The sequence below is a fragment of the Diorhabda sublineata genome, chromosome 3 (genome assembly GCF_026230105.1).
Source record: "Diorhabda sublineata isolate icDioSubl1.1 chromosome 3, icDioSubl1.1, whole genome shotgun sequence".
NCBI classification, from domain to species: domain Eukaryota; kingdom Metazoa; phylum Arthropoda; class Insecta; order Coleoptera; family Chrysomelidae; genus Diorhabda; species Diorhabda sublineata.
The window spans coordinates 38,933,532-38,951,185 of record NC_079476.1 but is presented as its reverse complement, the minus strand read 5'-3'; the positions used below and the strand labels follow the sequence as shown (position 1 = coordinate 38,951,185).

The window sequence follows — 17,654 nt, the reverse complement described above, 5'->3', positions numbered from 1 at the left end:
TTTGAAGATCTCCAGCGTGCGCAAGGTGGAAGCTTTTGAATTGTGGCTCTTTAGACGGATCCTTAAAATACCGTGGACGGATCAGGTGACGAACGACGAGGTGCTAAGATGAAAGCTTCCTACTTTGGCCACATTTTTAGAAATCAAAAATATGCTTTGTTACAGCTGATTATAGAAGGGAAGATAGAAGGCAGGCGCGGCCTAGATAGAAAAAGATTTTCATGGTTGGAAAATCTTCAAGAAGTAAATTTAATACGCAGGACTGAAAATCGTGAGGAATTCCAAAGGATGGTTGCCAACCTTCATTAGAATGAAGCAAGCACTCGAAGAAGAATATTGCGCCAGAAAATTGTATGAATGAAATTTCAGTTCCTGACTTGATCACGTTCAAAATGTTTCTGTGTATATAGCTTCGGGATTTAGTGGTTTCTCTTCCCATTCAAGTTCTTAAATGAGTTCCACAAACTACCAATTAATGAAAAGTTGCTTATAGAGCCAAGGGCGGATCCAGGATCTTGACGAAGGGGAGGTAGATTAGTATTAGGTTAGGTTAGGTTGAGTCCTCCCTCAAAGACATGGCATTTTAAGCTTTTACCCACAAAATATAAGTTAATCATGTTGTTTTTGAATTTTGACCCCGATGACTCCCCCTGGATCCGCGCTTGGATAGAGCTTTGATTGCAAACCTAATTTCATGGCATGACAAAAAACTTAAAATATCGTTAGAAACTACATCTTAAACGAAGATTAACACATTTAGAACAGTGATAATACTTTCCGAAGATCAACTAACTTAAATTGGAGTTTGAACACATGAAAACAATGTAAAAATGAAACGTGACTTTTCTAATAACATCTTTTTTGTATGAAGGTATTTTTCCTTACTTGACCGAGTCTTTGGTACATTTTTATCCTAAGTCCAACTCATATTGGACAACACCGACCTCATCGGCGGCAACAAACCGCTACTAGTTAGAGGTTGTTGATTCCGTCTAATCATTTGCTCATCCGCAGTAATACCAACTTGGGTATGGAATGGTTGTAGAAGTTTGTTTTCTTCGATTTGTACATCTTTGGTATTGTAATGAACCGGAAGTGTGTTATTACTTCCGGTTGTTGGGCACTATGTCACTATCGGTCGCAATTCGGTGTGTTGAGTCTCCTTATGTCTTCTTAAATCTACTTTTCGTTGGAATGCTCGTCCGCAGAGGTCGCAAGCGAACGGTTTGAAGCCGGTGTGTTTTCGGGAATGGGTTATTAGGTTCGATGATTGACTAAATGCTTTTCCGCACACTGTACATTTGTGAGGCTTTTCACCTGAAACAAAAACCATACGTCAAAAATAGTTCCGAAAACTAAACTAAACGGAAACAGTGACCAAAATCAACCGAATTGTGCGTACAGATCGTCGAATGAGCCACCAATAAAGAAACGGTTAGAAAAGTTTAACACGGGAAAAAATCGCACTCCTGTCCAAAAGCTCTTGCGTCAACGGGTCTGCTCAGATTTCTTTGGAAGGTTAGAAAAAGATCTGCTCTGAAAGGGACCAGATTTGAGTCTATGGAAGCGGTAAAGCAAAAAACGGCAGAGCTCCGAAAGATCATCACCGAAGAAGACTTCCAGCACTGTTTCGATCAATGGAAATAACGTATGGAAAGGTGTGTGGTGAGGGAAAGTCACTATATTGAAGGGGACCGTTCGAATTTAGAATAATTTTTATAATAAAACCCTTTTTCGTAACCAGTCTCGTTATTTAATAACCAGACCTCGTATATTTGGACTTGTTAACTTTGAGTCTCAGACCATATCCTCGATCGACATTACGAAACATATTTGGTAGAATAATCCGAAGAAGAATGAGTGAACCAGCGGTTCTAGCCACATATTTCCTGGGAGGGCAGACCCTTTGGGTTGCCCTCCCGGCTACGCCACTGGTCGAGGAGAATCTTATATGAATCCATTAGGAAAAAGAAAGGGTGTATATATAATATATAATAAGTACATCAGATATTTTCTAACAATTTTTCATAGCTAATTCATTCAAGGGAAATCAAATATGTTGAAGAGAAGTTTGAAAATTTTTTTAGAATATGTTATATAATAAATATTGTAGGATTTTCGATATCGGTGTATATATCTATAACTTGGGTATATTATCGATTACTATCAGAGTTTGCGGCAGCCGTGATTCGTGCCATTATTTCGGCACAGGCCCCGCCCGAGCCCTTCCGTTTCTATAGTAACGAAGCCCTCGCGTTCGCGAGCAAGATAAAAAACGCCCGGTATCGCGGGGGAGATAAAGAAGCACAAACTGATTCGTGAATCCTGAGGGAAACGAAATGATGAGGCCATTTCGTGAATAGCAGAAAGATAAAGTCAGCACTACCGTAAAGATCTTTACGTTGATTGATAAAGATAACGAGTTGGATTCACTTAAGATTTTACGTGGATCTTCCGAGGTTGATTTCTGAAAAATAATTTAATATTATGAGATAAATCATTATTTTCCAGAGGGGAATCGAGAAAGAAAAATAACTAAACTCAATTTGGGCTTAATCGTAAAACAGACAAAATGTTGATTTTTTATCGGACATATAAATTTCCAAAAAAAAAACGTACATAACTTGGAATAACTACTAAACTATAAATAATGTCTTAAAGTATTACTTCAAATACATTTGCTGGTTGAGCAAGTCACACAATTGAAGGCCGATTCAACTTGACATTTGCCGTTGACGTGTGACGTTTGACTTTTCTTGGCTTATTCATGAGCTGCCGTTAACCTAAATTTTTTTTCCTTTTTGACATGTGTCGTACTGTGTTTTGTTTGAAATCTTGTATCCATGGAAAATAACGGATAGTTTTTTTATTGGGAGCATTCACAATCGCAAACGGATGTGATTGGTTCTTTTTTAAAACGTACATAACTTGGAATAACTACTAAACTATAAAGAATGTCTTAAAGTATTACTTCAAATACATTTGCTGGTTGAGCAAGTCACACAATTGAAGGCCGATTCAATTTGACATTTGCCGTTGACGTGTGACGTTTGACTTTTCTTGGCTTATTCATGAGCTGCCGTTAACCTAAATTTTTTTTCCTTTTTGACATGTGTCGTACTGTGTTTTGTTTGAAATCTTGTATCCATGGAAAATAACGGAAAGTTTTTTTATTGGGAGCATTCACAATCGCAAACGGATGTGATTGGTTCTTTTTTAAAACGTACATAACTTGGAATAACTACTAAACTATAAAGAATGTCTTAAAGTATTACTTCAAATACATTTGCTGGTTGAGCAAGTCACACAATTGAAGGCCGATTCAATTTGACATTTGTCGTTGACGTGTGACGTTTGACTTTTCTTGGCTTATTCATGAGCTGCCGTTAACCTAAAAATTTTTTCCTTTTTGACGTGTGTCGTACTGTTTATTGTTTGAAATCTTGTATCCATGGAAAATAACGGATAGTTTTTTTATTGGGAGCATTCACAATCGCAAACGGATGTGATTGGTTCTTTTTTAAAACGTACATAACTTGGAATAACTACTAAAGTATACAGAATGTCTTGAAATATTACTTCAAATACATTGCTGGTTGAGCAAGTCACACAATTGAAGGCCGATTCAATTTGACATTTGCCGTTGACGTGTGACGTTTGACTTTTCTTGGCTTATTTATGAGCTGCCGTTAACCTAAAAATTTTTTCCTTTTTGACGTGTGTCGTACTGTTTTTTGTTTGAAATCTTGTATCCATGGAAAATAACGGAAAGTTTTTTTATTGGGAGCATTCACAATCGCAAACGGATGTGATTGGTTCTTTTTTAAAACGTACATAACTTGGAATAACTACTAAACTATAAAGAATGTCTTAAAGTATTACTTCAAATACATTTGCTGGTTGAGCAAGTCACACAATTGAAGGCCGATTCAATTTGACATTTACCGTTGACGTGTGACGTTTGACTTTTTTTGGCTTATTCATGAGCTGCCGTTAACCTAAATTTTTTTTCCTTTTTGACATGTGTCGTACTGTGTTTTGTTTGAAATCTTGTATCCATGGAAAATAACGGATAGTTTTTTTATTGGGAGCATTCACAATCGCAAACGGATGTGATTGGTTCTTTTTTAAAACGTACATAACTTGGAATAACTACTAAACTATAAAGAATGTCTTAAAGTATTACTTCAAATACATTTGCTGGTTGAGCAAGTCACACAATTGAAGGCCGATTCAATTTGACATTTGTCGTTGACGTGTGACGTTTGACTTTTCTTGGCTTATTCATGAGCTGCCCTTAACCTAAAAATTTTTTCCTTTTTGACGTGTGTCGTACTGTTTTTTGTTTGAAATCTTGTATCCATGGAAAATAACGGATAGTTTTTTTATTGGGAGCATTCACAATCGCAAACGGATGTGATTGGTTCTTTTTTAAAACGTACATAACTTGGAATAACTACTAAAGTATACAGAATGTCTTGAAATATTACTTCAAATACATTGCTGGTTGAGCAAGTTACACAATTGAAGGCCGATTCAATTTGACATTTGCCGTTGACGTGTGACGTTTGACTTTTCTTGGCTTATTCATGAGCTGCCGTTAACCTAAAAATTTTTTCCTTTTTGACGTGTGTCGTACTGTTTTTTGTTTGAAATCTTGTATCCATGGAAAATAACGGAAAGTTTTTTTATTGGGAGCATTCACAATCGCAAACGGATGTGATTGGTTCTTTTTTAAAACGTACATAACTTGGAATAACTACTAAAGTATACAGAATGTCTTGAAATATTACTTCAAATACATTGCTGGTTGAGCAAGTCACACAATTGAAGGCCGATTCAATTTGACATTTGCCGTTGACGTGTGACGTTTGACTTTTCTTGGCTTATTCATGAGCTGCCGTTAACCTAAAAATTTTTTCCTTTTTGACGTGTGTCGTACTGTTTTTTGTTTGAAATCTTGTATCCATGGAAAATAACGGAAAGTTTTTTTTATTGGGAGCATCAGACGAAATCACTTGACAAACGCAAACGGATGTGATTGGTTCTTTTTTAAAACGTACATAACTTGGAATAACTACTAAAGTATACAGAATTTCTTGAAGTATTACTTCAAATACATTGCTGGTTGAGCAAGTCACACAATTGAAGGCCGATTTAACTTGACATTTACCGTTGACGTGTGACGTTTGACTTTTTTTGGCTTATTCATGAGCTGCCGTTAACCTAAATTTTTTTTCCTTTTTGACATGTGTCGTACTGTGTTTTGTTTGAAATCTTGTATCCATGGAAAATAACGGATAGTTTTTTTATTGGGAGCATTCACAATCGCAAACGGATGTGGTTGGTTCTTTTTTAAAACGTACATAACTTGGAATAACTACTAAAGTATACAGAATGTCTTGAAATATTACTTCAAATACATTGCTGGTTGACCAAGTCACACAATTGAAGGCCGATTCAACTTGACATTTGCCGTTGACGTGTGACGTTTGACTTTTCTTGGCTTATTCATGAGCTGCCGTTAACCTAAAATTTTTTTCCTTTTTGACGTGTGTCGTACTGTTTTTTGTTTGAAATCTTGTATCCATGGAAAATAACGGAAAGTTTTTTTATTGGGAGCATTCACAATCGCAAACGGATGTGATTGGTTCTTCTTAAAACGTACATAACTTGGAATAACTACTAAACTATAAAGAATGTCTTAAAGTATTACTTCAAATACATTTGCTGGTTGAGCAAGTCACACAATTGAAGGCCGATTCAATTTGACATTTGTCGTTGACGTGTGACGTTTGACTTTTCTTGGCTTATTCATGAGCTGCCGTTAACCTAAAATTTTTTTCCTTTTTGACGTGTGTCGTACTGTTTTTTGTTTGAAATCTTGTATCCATGGAAAATAACGGAAAGTTTTTTTTATTGGGAGCATCAGACGAAATCACTTGACAAACGCAAACGGATGTGATTGGTTCTTTTTTAAAACGTACATAACTTGGAATAACTACTAAAGTATACAGAATGTCTTGAAATATTACTTCAAATACATTGCTGGTTGAGCAAGTCACACAATTGAAGGCCGATTCAACTTGACATTTGCCGTTGACGTGTGACGTTTGACTTTTCTTGGCTTATTCATGAGCTGCCGTTAACCTAAAATTTTTTTCCTTTTTGACGTGTGTCGTACTGTTTTTTGTTTGAAATCTTGTATCCATGGAAAATAACGGAAAGTTTTTTTATTGGGAGCATTCACAATCGCAAACGGATGTGATTGGTTCTTTTTTAAAACGTACATAACTTGGAATAACTACTAAACTATAAAGAATGTCTTAAAGTATTACTTCAAATACATTTGCTGGTTGAGCAAGTCACACAATTGAAGGCCGATTCAATTTGACATTTGCCGTTGACGTGTGACGTTTGACTTTTCTTGGCTTATTCATGAGCTGCCGTTAACCTAAATTTTTTTTCCTTTTTGACATGTGTCGTACTGTGTTTTGTTTGAAATCTTGTATCCATGGAAAATAACGGATAGTTTTTTTATTGGGAGCATTCACAATCGCAAACGGATGTGGTTGGTTCTTTTTTAAAACGTACATAACTTGGAATAACTACTAAAGTATACAGAATGTCTTGAAATATTACTTCAAATACATTGCTGGTTGAGCAAGTCACACAATTGAAGGCCGATTCAATTTGACATTTGCCGTTGACGTGTGACGTTTGACTTTTCTTGGCTTATTTATGAGCTGCCGTTAACCTAAAAATTTTTTCCTTTTTGACGTGTGTCGTACTGTTTTTTGTTTGAAATCTTGTATCCATGGAAAATAACGGAAAGTTTTTTTATTGGGAGCATTCACAATCGCAAACGGATGTGATTGGTTCTTTTTTAAAACGTACATAACTTGGAATAACTACTAAACTATAAAGAATGTCTTAAAGTATTACTTCAAATACATTTGCTGGTTGAGCAAGTCACACAATTGAAGGCCGATTCAATTTGACATTTGCCGTTGACGTGTGACGTTTGACTTTTCTTGGCTTATTTATGAGCTGCCGTTAACCTAAAAATTTTTTCCTTTTTGACGTGTGTCGTACTGTTTTTTGTTTGAAATCTTGTATCCATGGAAAATAACGGATAGTTTTTTTATTGGGAGCATTCACAATCGCAAACGGAGGTGATTGGTTCTTTTTTAAAACGTACATAACTTGGAATAACTACTAAAGTATACAGAATGTCTTGAAATATTACTTCAAATACATTGCTGGTTGAGCAAGTCACACAATTGAAGGCCGATTCAATTTGACATTTGCCGTTGACGTGTGACGTTTGACTTTTCTTGGCTTATTTATGAGCTGCCGTTAACCTAAAAATTTTTTCCTTTTTGACGTGTGTCGTACTGTTTTTTGTTTGAAATCTTGTATCCATGGAAAGTAACGGAAAGTTTTTTTATTGGGAGCATCAGACGAAATCACTTCACAATCGCAAACGGCAAATTGAAACAGATAAAATTGGGTTATGCTGAAAGTCACTAACTGCACAAGGCGACGTTCATGCATTTCTATTTTTTTAATTTTGTAACAGCAAACGCCAATGGCAACGGCGACGACAAACGCAATGTCAAGTTTATGAATCGGCCTTAACTGTCCATCAATTGGATACCGGGATTTCAAGTCCAAATTTCGAGATTGTAATTAATTAATCCCGAGATTTACGAGATTGTAAAAAATACAATTACAATCTGTATCAAACTATTGACATTTCCTTTTGACATTTGACAGCCATCTTGGTATGTCAGCTGATCTATTTATTACGGGGAGGTTTTATTGTATTTGGTTTTGTAAAGAAATACGTGTTGTGCAAATATTAAGATATAGATAAAAATATAATCGGCACTAGTAAAGCAGTTGATCTGTCGTCCACAAAGTATAAGAAATATTTCTCTGCAAGTTCCACCAAAGGTAACCAAAACACCCATCGTTGTTTTGGTACCTCAACACATTGTAAAAGACAAATTTAATTTACGTATGTTTTGCTCTAACTTTTTTTCCAATGCTTTTTTTATTCTTCTGAAGATGATACTACAAAAGGGTTCCAAGCCAATTTTTGTACTTTTCGAGAGATAGTTCCTCGTTGTATTCAGACTAGTTTCTTTGTGCTAAAGCCCCAATTCATCCCTGCGAAGGTTCTGTACACCATCGGGGGTTTTGTGGCTTTAGTGATTATCTCAATTTCATGTTTGTTCAAGAGAAGTTCACTATCTAGTGTTAGTTTCAAATATTTCAGTTTGTTTCTCACTCAATGGTTTATCCGTCTAGATTTATAGGTGTGATTTTTTACCAAAAAAAAAGAGATATTAACTAATTCATCTACATAAAAATCGACATTGGAAGCGGCTATCTCCATTTACCAAATGAGTTTCCATGACAATTAAAAATATATATAAAAAAAGGAAGTTAATCGTCGCCGGAAGGGTAAACCGAATCTGAATTTATAGGTTGGTTATCTGAGCCAGCGCGTGCAGGGGCATTATTAACAGCGATATTGCAGTGAGGTCTGGAATTCCAATTTGACTCTGTGAAATTCGACAGAGAAAGCGAGTGTCTGTTAATGACTGCTTTTGATTTATCGTTTGCAATTCGGGCCTTTCTTTATTACGTTTAAGCGTTAATATGACTAAATGGTTTGATTGTACCCTGTTTCACTTTTAGAGAGGATTTCAATAAGTGGATATATTGAAAAATTCTTAGTCTACTACAGAACCAAACAAAATTTCAATGTCAAAATATTTCATCATTCAACATATTCTCCTCTTGATTGGATATATTTTTTAAGTTGAGCCAAATCTGGTGAATAAGGGGGATGTTCTAGTAATTCAAACCCTAAATCACGAATTTTTTGCATGGCAACATGAGATTTGTGTGCATGGGCGTTGTCCTGTAAAGACCAAACACCTTTGGATAGCTTTCCGCGTCTTTTCTCTTTAATTTTTTCCTTAGAGTGGTCAATAATGTCGAATAGTAATCTCCAGTTATTGTTCTACCCTTATCCAAAAAATAAATCATGATTACTCCATGGCACGTTAAAAAAAACTGAAGCAAGAACTTTTCCAGCAGATTTTCGGACACGAAACTTCTTAGGTCTTGGAGAACCAGAGTATCGCCATTCCATCGATTGTTGCTTTGTTTCTGGATCATAGAAATGTATCCAAGTCTCATCTATAGTAACAATTCGGTTTAGAAGTCTACATCGTTTTCAAATCGAGCACAGATCGAAAGCGATGTTTCTACCCTTGCACGCTTTTGGTTCAACATTCAAACATTTAGGGATCCATTTTGCAGCAATTTTTTTCATGTCCAAATTGACCTGAACTATATAATGAAATATTCATTGCTTCAGATATCCGTTTTAGTCCAAATCGACGGTCTGATAAGTCATGAACTGCATCGATATTTTCGGAGACTGACACAGAAACTGGTCTTCTCGATCGGTCACCATCTTTAACGGAAAATTTACCTCTTTTGAAACTTGCAGTCCAATTTTTCACGGTCGCATACGAAGGACATTGATCACCAAGGGTATTAAGCATATCTTGGTAAATCTGTTTACCTCTTAACCCTTTTAAATACAGATACTTGATGATGGTTCGATACTCCAATTTTTCCATTTTCACAATTTCGGTGGACTTACTACTACCTACTAACTTTACACTTACACTTCTAATAATTTATTGTTCGTTGTTATGGTACGAGCTGGTCAAACATTTGAAAATTAAAATTTCCCATTTTTCTCAATCTGCACGGACCAAGGAAGAGCAGTAGGGATCGACAAACACTTCATTTGGTCTGCGCAAATGCTATAACAGTTATTTACGATACTTCAAGCACGAGTATCGTAGAATATTTTATCTACGACTAATACTTTTGATGAAAACAGATTTATAAACAGATATTTGCCATAAACTTTTAGAAATGTGCAAAAAGAAAATTTCACGTGTAATTTTCGATTATTTTAGTGTTAGACCAATTCAAAACATAGGTGGTGGTACGAGAAAGCATAAATCAACAAAATGCATCGAAAATTAAGTCTAATGGGAACATTTTTGAAAATTATCTGCAATAGAGTTTGTAAAATACTTTAGAAAGACGTAGCGATATGAATCACGATGTTTATATATGTTCTATAGATACTGATACACTGTTTATACTACCGACACTCACAATTACACTGTCTAACGCGCGTTTCGACGAGACTGAAGACCATCACTACACCAACACTTACAATTACCCTGTCTGGCGCACATTTCGATAACCAAGTTATCCAAAGGTGTTTTGTTTTAGCAGGACAACTCCCCTGCACACAAATTTAGGGTTTGAATTACTAGAACACCCCCCTTATTCACCAGATTTGGCTCCGTCCGATTATCACCTCTTTCTTCAACTGAAAAAGAGTTTAAAAGGTCGCAAATTTTCTTCCAACGAGAAAGTAATAAAAGCTATAGAGGTCTGGTTTGCAGAACAAGAAAAAACATTTTTTTTGAAAGGTCTAGAGACGTTGCAGGTTCGCTGCGATAAATGTATCCAATTAAGAAGAGAATATGTTGAGTAATAAAATATTTTGACAATGAAATTTTGTTCGAATAATGAGTCTGCTTCCATTTAAATGCCCATCCAAAACATCCAGGAACCGCCTCCAAAAGCCACGTTTTTCCTGTAATCAACACTGCGCGGATTATTTCACAGGTCTTCTGTAGATTAATCAGGCAGGCACAGTTTTGCGCCCTGTTGTTCGTTGTTCCAAGTTCTCTGGGAAATCGTAGACAGGCCGCTCGGTGGGTCGGGCTCAATTTGGAGTTAGTCGCTCAAGGTTAACTACCATTTGACTGTCCAGCCACTCTGGAGCTCTTGTTGAAGACCAGTAAGAGCCGGATTTCTCAGCGATGTGTGTCATCTCTCCCGGATGTGTTCTTTCGGAACCGCGTCTTTGAAGAAAGTTATCAGTCTCTTGGAAATGATGGTTCGTCGCAATAGGATGACCGTTTAGGCAGCCTTATCACTTATTGTGTCCATTGTAGCGTAGAATTCTTGTTAACGGAAATATGTGTCGGTTGACGTTTGACCACTAACTGTGGGTCAGGTGGATAACCTTTTATAAGAGTCAGTTACCCCTAATTAGGGGTGTAAACAAGGATAAAAACGGTAGTTATCGATTCTAATATATTTTTGGACTGTGAGAGCCAGAAAAACTACAATATTTTATATCATTTTCAAGATAGTGCTTTAAGATTTCACTAAGAGAAATACAACTTCGTGTTCTGTCTAAGGAGGCAATTTTTTTGCACACTAGTGTATTTCAAACGAGAAATTGACAACGAATTATAACGTTTGACGGTACTGAATGAAATAAATGATTCGATATTTTACGAAATGTATCTATATGAAGCAAAAATTAAATTCTTGAGATTTTACTCATTTGAGAAGACACAGTTTTCGCTTTCGTTTCCATACCCACAATATTTTCTCTCTAACGATTGATAGTTCACTTGAGGTAATCAGTGGTAACAGAAAATCGATATTCTATCACAACTTCAATTCCTCCTGAGTAAATTACTGGGAATCCCGGAGTTTTTATAACCGCTCCGAACAAATTTAATGAAAAATCCATTTCACCATCCCGACTAGCGAAAAGCAATCGAGAAAAGACAATACTTAAGGTGTCTGTTCTCGATACGACCAATCAGAACAAGCACTTGCAGCACTAAATTTAGATTGGCCGCCGGCTAAATATTTTCTTTACTAACACAACGCTGGATTAAAGTTTTGATAAGGTTCGAGTGTTCTTGTAGAGTAAGCCGGCTTCCTACACACATTCAACGGTGTTGTCAGATTAGAGAATTTATTTGTGAATATTGCCGCGAAAAATAACGTTCGTTGAAATAATAATAATTGGGAAAATATGAAAAATAAAAAAAATTGGACCGTATACACTTTCACGGTCACCTGGTTTTTTGGCTCTAGAAAATCGAAAAATGGATGGATTTTTTTAATGATCTTGGTCTCAAAATGTTCCATTTTAAGGCGGATTTATAAAAAAAATTAGTAGAAATAGCTGGAATGAAAATTTCTCATAGTTTTACTGTTTTAAATCGTAACTAAAAACGGTTTTGCAAAATAATCCTTTACAAAAAATTATGGTAATTATACACATTTTTCGAATTTCTAGAGCCGAATAGGTAATTATACACTTTCACGGTCACCTGGTTCTTTGGTTAGGTTAGGTTAGGTTAGGTTAGGTTAGGTTGGCTGTAGAAAATCGAAAAATGGATGGATTTTAATGATCTTGGTCTCAAAATGTTCCATTTTACGGCGGATTTATAAAAAAAATTAGTAGAAATAGCTGGAATGAAAATTTCTCATAGTTTTACTGTTTTAAATCGTAACTAAAAACGGTTTTTGCAAAAAACTATCTCATTATCAGTTAAAGTTCTTATATTTTTTTTGTATTCTACATAAATTAATAAACAATTTAAAAAAAATCCAAAAAGAATGATTTTTTCAGTTTTTTTAGCTTAAAATGAAATAGATGAAAAACAATCAATTTTCGTAAATAGTTTCGTACTATATTCTTCAATGTTAATAGTTTTTGGACCATTAAAAATCGAAAAATAGATAAATTTTATAATTTTGGTCTCAAAATGTTCCATTTTTCGACGAATTTATGAAAAACACGGGGGTAGTGGCTGAATTTGCGGTTTTTAATAGTTTTAAACCTTAAATAGTAGAAAAATTTTTAATTTCAAAATATTCATTTTTTTATGTAAATTGCGAAAAAAAATATACGAAACAGTTACGAAGGATTATATGTAGAAAGTCATTTTTTTTGCATTTAAAGTCATGAAACTGTAAAAAATATTTATTTTTTTTAATTTTCGAATTTTTTTTTATAAATCCGCCGTAAAATGGAACATTTTGAGACCAAGATCATTAAAATCCATCCATTTTTCGATTTTCTAAAGCCAACCTAACCTAACCTAACCTAACCAAAAAACCAGGTGACCGCGAAAGTATATAATTACCGGACCGTAATATCAGAAAAATATTAACGATATATTTCAGCTGAAGTTAGACTATATTTAAAGAGCGGAGATGGTGATACAGAACAGATTAATAGAAATAGAAGAAGAATCAGGCAAATGACGCTTTTTAACTAAAATATTTTCAAAGATGGCCGACTTCCGGTTCTACCGAAAGTCGACTGTAACTTTGTTATTTTTAAAATAACACCCTGTATATTAATACATTTTTGAAATTTAAGTAAAATTTTAGTATTCTTTTGTCTAAAAACTGTTTTCGAAAAATGCATACTTTTTGAGTTACTAATTTTTTTGTAAAAAATTTAACCCTTGCAACCCCTTATAAATTATTTTTTTACGACGATACCCTTAAATATATAGAAATAGTTTCTACTCGGTTACTTTTAGCAAAATCAGACGTATTTGAATTTATGTAGAAATTTTTTTCATTTTATACAGGGTGTGTATAAAAAGTGGTCAAACTTTAACTTCATAAATATCAAATTTCTTCATTTTTTCAAATAGAACCACCCGATTTTTTCTATTTTAATGCATTCGGAGGTAAAAAATAAAGTAAATTCATGTATAATTCCCTATACCTAAACCTTGCCGTTATCCATATAAATGTTTTTTTCTAAATTCCTAGAAATGCAGATGTGATTTAAATTTTATTTCTTCGTTATTAAATTGAGAACGTGCCAATTTAACGATTTTCGGATGTATCAACAATTGACTAATGACAGTTGATTAAGTGTCATTTATTACAAAGCCTACTAAAAGTATACAGGAAAAATTAAAACTAACTTGTTAAAAAATATGATAATAATTTAAAACGTGAAATATGTCGGAAACGACTAAAATTTGGAATAGGAAAGTATGCATGAATTTGCTTTATTTTTAACCCCTGAATGCATTAAAAGAGAAAAAACCGGGTGGTTCTATTCGAAAAAATTGAGAAATTTGATATTTATGAAGTTAAACTTTGAACACTTTTTATACACACCCTGTATAAAATGGAAAAATTTTCTACATAGATTCAAATACGTCAAATCTTTTTGAAAGCAACCAAATAGAAACCATTTTCATGTCTTTAAGGTTATTCTCGTAAAAAAATAATGTATAAGGGTCTGCAACTGTCAAATTTTTTACAAAAAAATTAATAACTCAAAAAGTACGCATTTTTCGAAAAAAATTTTCAGATAAAACTATACTAAAATTTCACGTAGATTTCAAAAATGTATTAGTATACAGGGTGTATTTAAAATTACAAATTTACAGTTGACTTTCGGTAGAACCGGGGTTAGTTTCAACTCGTCGTGGAACACCCTGTATAATGAGCACAATGGGAAAAAGGATCGCTAATTTCCAGGTCAAATGGAAAGATCTACAGTTCACACAAGAATCCTCGATATTAAATACAGAAACATCGCGAGTATATAAGATTATATTAATCGGTTATTTTACGAAAAATTTAAAATTTTACAACATCGGAAAAATTGCTCCACCGTAAATCTCATGTGACAATCAAATAGGATGAATTTGTGAATGGAAATGTTTTAGAATAAGATATTATCTGATTTTTGAAATATCGCTCGCGAGTTTAACAAGAAATTTAAAAGCAAAGACAAAAGAGTGAAAAAATGCAATAAACACCCTACTCAATTTGAAATTCAGTCAGGGTAAATCCAACGTTTCATATGTTTGAATAATGTTCCAGTCTAATATTACAGAACGCATTCCTGAGTGGTGAATAACCGAACATAGCTTTAGGATTGCGGACGAAGGACAGCGTATCCTGGAATGTCCAGGATTCTCGGGATATTGGTCCTGGTAACCTCTGCCACCGGAAGGGATATTAATATTGTGTTTCGAATCTTTTTCGCATTCTTTCTTTATTTCCTGTTGTTACCAAAGTTATTTTATGGATGACAAAACTTTTAAGATCCTTTAGTTTTTTCTGTATATTACACCAAAAGTCCAAAAAAATTGGCTTTTAGAACTGATTATATTAAGAGTGTTGAATAAAAATATGAAATCAGCTTTACTACTTTAGATAAACGAAGAAAACTGCATCCTTTTTCGAAAGGAAGTTACCGGAAGTTTGAAGACCTTGAATAAGGACTTACCCGAGGAGAACTCTACTCATAAAGTCGTCACATATCAAGTTTGCGATTTGTTAAATTAAATGAGAAGTTGTGTAAATCATTCTGATGTGTTTTGCTACAAATGTGGAGAATATACATTTATAGATAACTAGTACTGGCTTTGGCATTAAGCTTGGTGATCAAGATAGAGCCGATGGTTTGAAGAGAACCCAAAAATCACATGGCTGACTATTATTTAAGTCTAGTAATCATCAGTTGTATTGATCCAAACAATCGTAGCAAATGATTCAGTCTCTACCAGACGCTCAGTCTCTCTCTCAGAGGATGTGTCGATTCCATCGTTTCCCCAGCTACCAGAGCTCGTCTTCATGATCCCTCTTTCGATACTTATGAAGCTAACATCGATTATGAGATGATGTTATCAATTCCACAACAAGAAACTTCCAAGTTATTAGCTACTAGAAGACAATCTTGTATCTGGTGATGCAATTGGACTTCCTCAGATAATTGGTCTGAATATTTTACTGATGATTGGCGGTTATTTCTCGATAGTTCTAAGTGAAGTTTTCTACACAATTGGAACAAATATCCATTGCTCATTCGACAAAAACGAAACAAATAACAAACACAAATATCCTTGCTTCCTTCACATCTGGAATAGCAAAGACAAAGCATATCAATGCGATAGAAAAAATAGTCCAACTTGGGCCTTATGAAGCAGTTTATGAAGACTATTGATAAACATGGATCAAGCTTTGTATATATAGGAGAAAAATTCCTCAGTTGATCAAGGAAAGATTTTCCAAAATCTAGTATCATATTTGTATTTAGGAAACCAATTTCTTATGGAATCATCTGCAGACATTGAGGCGCTAAAACACTGTTGACCAGTGTAATAATTAAAATCTAGTAAGAACCTGTATCTGTGTTTTCAATTTCTTTTATTATCCGCTGTAGTAAACAGCGGATAATAAATCTTCACGAACAAGGGAGTATAAAAAAGAAAAAATCAAAAATACATTCGGGGTCACAAAGATAATAGCCAGGCAATCATTTCTTAAAACGACTTATATGAGCAATACGCTTTAATAATTGAGCATTATGGCTTTTGGAGAAGCTCTTAGAGAGATTGAGCGTTCTAGATGCCCCATATAATAGACTGTATTAACTCTTACTATATATATATATGAAAAACAGAGGCGTATTATTACTACTCAAGTCGTGAAGGCCGAAAAATTGATTCTTTCATATGTTGTAGTTGTTTTTAAGTCATTTATCATGAATCGTCAATACAAAAATTATTGATTCAATGTTAAAAATATATTTCAAAGTGTGCTTTGATTGAATTTGATGGTAAAGCTGATCGATTAGCAAAAGATTCAGTACTGAATTGAGTTTTTGGTAATGTATATGCAGATCAATTTATTACTCCGCTTTATAATGCTGAAATGATACCTATTTTCAAATTTTTTCTACCTCATCCTCACCTCCGAACTTTCAAATACACAACTCCAAAATTAAAGTCAGCAAGTATCTTTGGAATGAGGATTGGTTATGGAGATACCTCTCCAATTTTGTCAAACATAACAACTGGCTACCTTTGAACCTCACACACCTTCTAAGCATAGATTACCGAAATACTTTTGATCTATTTATTTAGAATCGTTGAAAAATTCTGTGGCTGATGGACTTGCTTCCAAATCATTTCCTTTCACACACAAAGTTTGCTTAACATCATTTTTCAGATGCTGGAACCAATGGTAGTCCAATGGAGCACCATGAAAGCTCTACCAGTTTTTGACGAGTACATTTTTTCATAACTTAGGCTGTTTTTGAGATAAATAAATAGAGAAATGCGTTATTGTCAAAAAATTGTTACAATTTGTAGACAAAACCTTGTAAAAACTAAATAATAAACATGAAAATAATAAAAACACAAATAAAATAAAATTTCAATGGGTAATAATAGTAGGAGACACTTTTCAGTAAATATGCCCTCAAATTATTACGAAAAGCTGCAATAGATCATTTGATTTCAATTGGAAAGTGATTGTGCATTTTTTGCATTGTAAAATATTGAGCCTTTAACTAATTTTTGATCGTGAAATAGGTAAAGGTCCGCGTTTCTAAGTGGATCTTTCTGAAATTGCAGAAGCGTGCTCACGATTTAGGCAAAGAGTCAGAATTCTTAATCTTTTGATGAAGTCCCTGCTGTTTAGTCCGAGCAAATATCTAACAGCTCTCTTTTGTAGTTTCAACATTGAGTTACATCACATGTACCCCAGAAGGGAAGGGCATATCGGAGATACGACTCAATAAGGGCATAATAGATTGTTTAGGAGGTGGATGAAACCAGTTCTTTGGAAACTGATCTCAACTCAAACCAGGAGGAACTCAATTTTCCAAATAAGGCGAAATATAGAGGGCGGATAGCAAAGAATCATGTAATATCAACGACAAATTTAAAAACTGAAATATA

General features: G+C 34.4%; 1 protein-coding gene across 1 annotated transcript in view; it reads right to left on the bottom strand.

The window, feature by feature from the left end:
• Nucleotides 1-560: 560 nt before the first annotated feature.
• LOC130442180 (zinc finger protein Gfi-1-like) overlaps nt 561-17,654 on the bottom strand; it is an 80,862-nt gene continuing 63,768 nt past the window's right edge. Inside the window, exon 5 of the mRNA XM_056776293.1 lies at nt 561-1,317. Coding sequence (XP_056632271.1) covers nt 1,124-1,317 — 194 coding nt within the window. The 3' untranslated portion in view covers nt 561-1,123. The remainder of the gene's footprint in view (nt 1,318-17,654) is intronic.